This window comes from Alexandromys fortis, unplaced genomic scaffold (genome assembly GCF_014885135.2).
Source record: "Alexandromys fortis isolate MF-2015 unplaced genomic scaffold, M_Fortis_MF-2015_v1.1 scaffold_0, whole genome shotgun sequence".
Classification (NCBI taxonomy): domain Eukaryota; kingdom Metazoa; phylum Chordata; class Mammalia; order Rodentia; family Cricetidae; genus Alexandromys; species Alexandromys fortis.
Genome location: NW_026067949.1, coordinates 6465737 through 6472742, shown reverse-complemented (window position 1 = coordinate 6472742; position 7006 = coordinate 6465737). Strand labels below are relative to the sequence as shown.

General features: G+C 41.8%; 1 protein-coding gene across 1 annotated transcript; it reads left to right on the top strand.

Annotated features, from left to right (window-relative positions):
• The first annotated feature begins 956 nt into the window (after window positions 1-956).
• LOC126506234 (mitochondrial import inner membrane translocase subunit Tim17-B-like) lies at window positions 957-6618 on the top strand. The gene is made up of 4 exons (XM_050149615.1): window positions 957-961; window positions 5662-5948; window positions 6032-6142; window positions 6239-6618. Exons 1-4 carry the CDS (start codon window positions 957-959, stop codon window positions 6325-6327), a joined length of 492 nt encoding a protein of 163 aa, XP_050005572.1. The 3' UTR covers window positions 6328-6618.
• The last annotated feature ends 388 nt before the right edge of the window (window positions 6619-7006 follow it).

The window sequence follows — 7006 nt, the reverse complement described above, 5'->3', positions numbered from 1 at the left end:
ACAGTAAATTTGATAATCAGTCTCAAAAGCCCTAGCATGTCAATGAGTTCATGCATTTTAGAGGAGAACCTACTACTGATACCTTTCTAAACCATTATATCTCTAGTTGTACTCTACATTCTTATCCTACTCACAGATAACTGTAGCTTCCAACCATCATGAATGAAGATTATTTTTTCAGCAGACAGAGATCATCACAGAAAACCACAAATTCAGCGAACAGTTGTTGGTGGGGTGCCCAGTCTTTACTGATACATTTACAGCACAACCACATATCTATGGATTTAGAAAATATCATGGAAGAAGGAGCAGAAAGATGTACGAACCAGAGGACCAGACCTTCTGCTGCAAGATAGTGTCTTCAACATAGGTAAGTGATACCCATGAAATCTCAGCAATATATATGGTCACCTAAACAAGACCTGAATGACAATATTAGTTGGCACGCTATCACAGATGGGGGAAATCTCACAGAGCCCCACCCTTAGATATAGAACTATAGGCAATTAATGGTTCCTGGGGGAGTGAGAAACAATTTTCTCCAGGGATGAGCCCTCTGTAAGCTATCCAATCCCAAATGGCCTACCTTTAGCACGCGTACACAGAAGTAGCATACTGTATTTGTACCTAATATATTTCGTAGCCATGAAAAGATATTTAGTGCCTTATAAGGCTATTTTTAATATTAAAGATAATATTAAAGAAAACTTTAAAGCTCTATACGTAACATGAGTACTGATCTGTCAGCTTTGACAATGACTGGTTTACTGAGATGACTGCATTCTCCTCCTGTAGGAGTTGTACTCAGACACAGGCTCTATCTAGCTGCTTTGCCATCTCTAGACTCTTATTCGCGCAATTATGGCATTAAATTGTATGTTTTGAGCACCAACATCAAGGATGGACAGCAAAAAGAAGGCTTAGTACAAGACAGGGCTAAATAGGAGAATAAGGGAATGAGGTAAGGGACACAAACTGGCAACCACCAAGACAACAAAAACCTGAACGAAAAAAAAAAAAACCTGAACGTGTCCTAACTGGACAGTGTGAGGAAAAGCATGTGGAATTTCTTGGGATTCAGGAGCAGTGTTTTTGGTTTTTGTTTACAGAAAATCTGCATACTTACTCTGAACAGAAAGGACATTCAACTATATTGTTTTACAGGTTAAAGACATGAGGTCAGCATATATTGTTACTTTAGAAACAACTGACAATGATATATACACTAAAGAGAAAAGGAAAACCATCTCTAAATTCCTCACAATAACTGTATCCTCCAAGCTTTTCTAAGTGAGTCACATAAAGTAGGACCCAGCTAATATTCAATGCGATCTTATGGATTACTGCTGTGACTGCTTTTTCACTAATAAGGGAACTGGAGTAAAGAAAGATTAGCCTACTTGCCCAGTTACTCAGCCAGTGAGAGTTAGAGGGAGACCTAAAACACATGCATCCAAGCTGTAGAGTCTGCTCAGAGACACAACAGTTTCTTATCGTTTGAGTGTTGAGGGGTTTGACTTATTCACATGCTGGAGCTTTCTCTCGCGCTATTGATCTTTTCTTCTGTGAATTGCCTTTTCATCTTCTTTGCACATTTTCTCAGCCAGGTGTTTGCCAAATCCATTTCCACATTGATGCATAAGAGTCCTTTATAAATTAATGGCATTAACCCTTCATCAGTTTCACTAATTGGACCATTTTCTCAGGATATTATTTTCTTTTGTCACTTAATAATTTTTAAATTTATTTAATTTTTGAAAAAAGAAATCTTTTATTTTACATACCAATCCCAGTTCCCATTCCCTCCACTCCTCCCATTTCCTCCACCCCGACCCCACTCCCCACCCACTCCTCAGAGAGGGTAAGGTACATTGCTTTGGCGAAGGTCCAAGGCCCTCCATATTCATCTAGACTGAGCAAGGTTTCTATCCAAAAAGAACAGGTTACCAAAAAAGCCATCACAAGCAGTAGGGATAAATCCGGGTGCCACGGCCAGTCACCCTGCAGTCTGCCCCAGCCATACAACTGTCACCCACATTCAAAGGGACTAGTTTGAACCTGTGCTGGTTCCTTTCCTATCCGGCTGGAGTTGGTGGTATTATCTCAGGTAAACTGTTTCAGCAGGTATCCCCCATCATTGTCTTTACCTCTTTGCTCATATTTTCGTTCCTCCTACTCTTCAATTAGACTTTGGAAGCTCAGTCCAGTGCTCCAATGCGGGTTTCTAACTCTGTTTCCAGAGATGAGAGCAAGGAAAGAGATATTTTGATTGAGGGAACCATTATGGGTCTAGCAAAAAAAAAAAATCTGGCACTAGTGAAAAATCCCAGGAATCCACAAAGATGACCTCAGCTAAGACCCTAAGCAATAGAGAAGAGGGTGCCTGAACAGTCCTTGCCCTGTAGTCAGACTGATGAATATCTTAAATATCACCATAGAACATTTATCCACTCACTTAACATTTTTATAATATTATGTTCATTTAAAACTTTCAAAAACATGTAAATCCTCATTAAATACTACCTGTGGGTTTTTTGTTTGTTTGATTGTTTGTTGTTTTTCTAGAAAGGGTTTCTCTCTGTAGCATTAGAGCCTGTCCTGGAACTCTCTCTGTCAACCAGTCTGGCCTCGAACTCACAGAGATCCACCTGCCTCTGCTTTAGAGTGCTGTGATTAAAGGTGTGTGCCATCACTACTCAGATTTTTTGTTTTGGTTTGGTTTTTGGTTTGTTTTCTACCTGTGAGTCTTATCAATAAAATACCAATGGCACAAAATAAACAGCTTATTTCTCACAACTTTTCCAGTTGCCTTTCACCTATTATATACAGTTTAATTGCAAGGCAAAAACACTTGCAATGTTTAAATACAAAGGAGAAAAGTCCATATGCCTTTGCCATGTCAAGGATAATAGGATCATCTATCTACAGTATAAGCCAAAGACATGGATATTTTCTTTAACTTCTCTTCCCTTATATACTATATTGTCTGCCCATCATACACACACAAACACACACACACGTATAAGTGTGTTCACTTCTCTCCCTCCCTATCACCACCATCAGAATTAAGACTCTAACATCTACCTCTCTGGTGATAACCAAGTATCACCTCTTCTATATTCTTGTCTTGCCAACATCCATTTACTTCCTGACAGTCACGCTGATCCTTTTTTAATATACATATGATAGCCTCATTCCCACTTAGCACTTCTCAAGACTTTTCTTTCACAGTTAAAGTAAGAACCAAATCCCAGACCACAAAGTTCAAGGCTTGTACTATGGGCAAACAATCTCCAATCTCTCTTATTATTTTATATTTTTTGCATTTGCTATCATTCTTCGATTTCCAACCTTCATGCTTTTTTCCCCAAAAATACTTGTCAAATATAAGTTGAACATATTCACTGCATGCGCTGTGGTGACTGAATACTGTGAGACGATAACACCATCAAATTAGTTCAGCTTTCACCACTCATGCTAAACACCACATCCCCTGCCTATGCTCACGTTCCCTTGGCTGCCAATTGCTCCCATTCTTTACCTATACTTTAAACTTGATCTTTCAATGGTCAAGTTTTGGTTTTCCTGTCTCCTTGGGCTTGCTCTTGGTCTTGAGGACTTAAACACCAAATGACTGCTAAGTTCAGCTACAGATAGGTAGCAAGTTATATAGGCCATTTATCGCTACTCATGGGACACACACATCTGTACAAGTGACAATCTGTAGTTGCTGGTTCTAATCCATCTCTAAAATTTCTATTACACCTTAGTTCATAGGGTGGGCCTTTAATATATAATAAAAGCTTACTGATGTCATTACTGCATGCAATTTATCCAAGAAAATCAGGAATGAAAATGTGAAACTAGCTCCCAAATTACAAGAACTCTACAGGTGTAGAAATAAATAATTTACAAAGTCATCAAATTCCAAAAATAGACATAATAGACAAATAAATACACTTTATAGATTTCCAGAAACATGCATATACAAATATTGAAGCTATCATTTGAAGACTTTTCTCTCCTTGGCCACTAATTCAAAGACACATTTTATTTCCCTGTGCCATACCCCTTAGACAATCAAAGGGTACCATATGTAACTATAACTCAGTTATAAACCATTTACTTAAGAACTATGCATGCATGCTCTTCTAAGTCTAATAATTGAATACTTCAAGGAGATTGCTGGTATATCAGTAATTCTCTCAGAATAAGGTTGGGAGTGTGTTGTCCTCCGGTAGAGCAGTGGCCTTCACACCTGTTGTAGGGGTCAAAGAAGTAGATTTTTCTGTTTTACCACAATTACATATAGTCTATTACAGGGAGAAATATCTTTAAGTCAGCTCTGTTGAAAAGGAGGCCCTATGAATATTTGATTGTCCTTGATCACGCTTTTCAAATGTGAAGAATTTCCACATCTATGTAAACAGTTTTAGTTTCTTTGTATTTGTTCCCAAAAGAACTGTGTGTTCATAGTTCAGCAAATGCTGTGGAGTGATTTATTTGTATAAATTTGCCATTAACTTTACCTTTCTCCACTTGGAAAGTGAAGTATTTTTAAGTGTAGGCAGCTTGTCTACATTTATATACAACTCCATTACGCCAAAGACCCTTTTATGTTCAGTGCATTAAAAAGCGTTATCATTCCCACTAGTCAAAGGAGACAAGTTGATGCAAATTATGGGAAGCTGTCAGCTCAGGGCACTGATGCAGGGGACACCTGCCCAGCAAACTTATCTAGTCTTTCACTAACTTGCTGGTATTTCCAGCTGGAATCAGGAACTTCTAAAAACAATGTCATGATAAAATATATGTACCAGGAGCTTTTTACCTCACTGCTAAATAAGCATTATGCCCCTAATGATGAGAGAAAGCAATAGCTAGTGTTCCGCTGGCTTCCTCCTTTTCCCATTTTTATTCAATGCTAGACCATTCCCTGGTCTGAGGGATGGTGCTGCCCACATTTAGGGTAGGTCTTTCCTTCTCATTTAACCCTTGGGGAAACACCATCCCTGATACACTCAAAGATGGGCCTCACAAATTCCTGAGATGTTTTCTGATCCAAACAAGTTTAACATCTCAGTTGGCCGGCATTTGCTCAGTCTGGGCATTGGCACTCACTTGTCAGTGTCTTCTTCCGTGTGGAGATGTTTTGCCTTCCAAGGAACTTTCTTTGAAAACCAGATTTTATTTTCTGTCTAAATTATCTTCTGCATAATACAAGCAGTGGCTCACCATCCATCAGAGAAAAACATTTATGGTGCATGTTAGGAAGACCTCTCAAAACATTAGCGGCTTTGTTTCTAACCCAACGCATCAGCATGTCTTCACTAGGTTTTGCTAAGATAAAAGCTCAATAAAACAGATGTCCAAAAAAAGAGACTCTTAGATATCTGAAGAAAAAAATCTCAAAAAGATCTGTGAAACACTGGAATCATCTTTTCATATTGGCTCATCTGTAGTCTACTTTCCCTGAAGTGCTCCCTAATTTTGTCCTTCCATAAGGTGTTTGGCCCTGACCCTAACCCTAACCCAAACTTTTATTCTCACAGGCAACGAATCCATGGGACTGACATGGGGTTAGGTCCAATCAGCCTAACTTGGTCCATTGTCCTCAGGAACTTCCTGTTCAACATTCAGTCCTAAATCCTGGTCCTTTAGAAAACACCTCTTTGGGGTCCGAGGGGAGGGGGAGTGGCTCGCCAGGGCGACCAACTGCTCCAGGCGCCATGGAGGAGTACGCTCGCGAACCTTGGGAATACGACACCGCTTCAGAGGTAGTGTCAATGCTGTGAGGATTCGAGCACCCCAGATTGGAGGTAGCTTTGCAGTGTGTGGAGGCCTTTTTTCCACCATTGACTGTGGCCTTGTACGGCTGCGGGGCAAGGAAGACCCCTGGAACTCCATCACCAGTGGAGCGTTGACTGGAGCAGTGCTGGCTGCACGCAGTGAGTGCCTCCAGCCCCCGCCCCCAGTCCTTTCCCTGTTCTGCCTGCCCTTCCTCAGCTCTGTTTCTTTTTCTGCCTCCCAGGTGGTCCGCTGGCTATGGTGGGCTCTGCGATGATGGGGGGCATCCTGTTGGCCCTCATCGAGGGTGTTGGTATCCTTCTCACTCGCTATACTGCCCAGCAGTTCCGCAATGGTGAGGACCTGGTGGGCAATGGTCAGGGAGAGTCAGGAAGCATTGTCAGCCTTCTCCATTCTTCCTCACCTCATTACCTCATTCTCCCTTCTCTAGCACCCCCATTCTTGGAGGACCCCAACCAGCTAACCCCTAAAGAAGGAGCTCCGGCCCCAGGTTATCCCAACTACCAGCAGTACCACTGAGGAAGCCGCCGCCTGCCCCTGCCACCGTGGGAGCTACTCCTCAGTTCCTTCCCGGACGATCTACCTCCAAGGGAGGACTGGCTCCTATATGTCCCTGAGACCCCCCCCAGAGAGGGTCTTTACTCTACTCTCTTGTTCTGTGGTAGGGGTGGGGGCACCCCAGCAGTCTTGTCCCATGGGTCCCCTTTTTATGTCTCTCAGGGCATCCCAGCCTCACACATGTAACAGTCTCTCATCCCAGATCCTCCATGTGGCACCCTGATGGATGTTTAAAGCCAGTTTTGAAATGTCTGTGTATGCACTCCTTAGTCATCCAGATGACCCTCTCCTCAGGAGCAGGGTTGTGAAAGTTTAGGACTTGTTATTCCACAGTGAATGGATTCTAGTAAGGAGTTTTTACAGGGTAGTAGGGAAAGAAGCAAGATCTCACTATGTTGTCCAAACTGAACTTGAACTTGCGTGATGCTAGCACAGCCAGCCTCTAGTAAAGAGTTATAGAATGAATCAGCAAAGGGAGGTAAGATACACAATGATAGGAACCAGGAATAAGCATGGTTAGTGGCCAAGGGATACAACGAGCAAACAGGAGTAAGCTTGGGAAAGAAGCTCAGGAACTCCAGGATTGCTGGGTATGATATATGCCATGCTATCCCCCCCTAGCATAAGCTCCCCTTGGGTA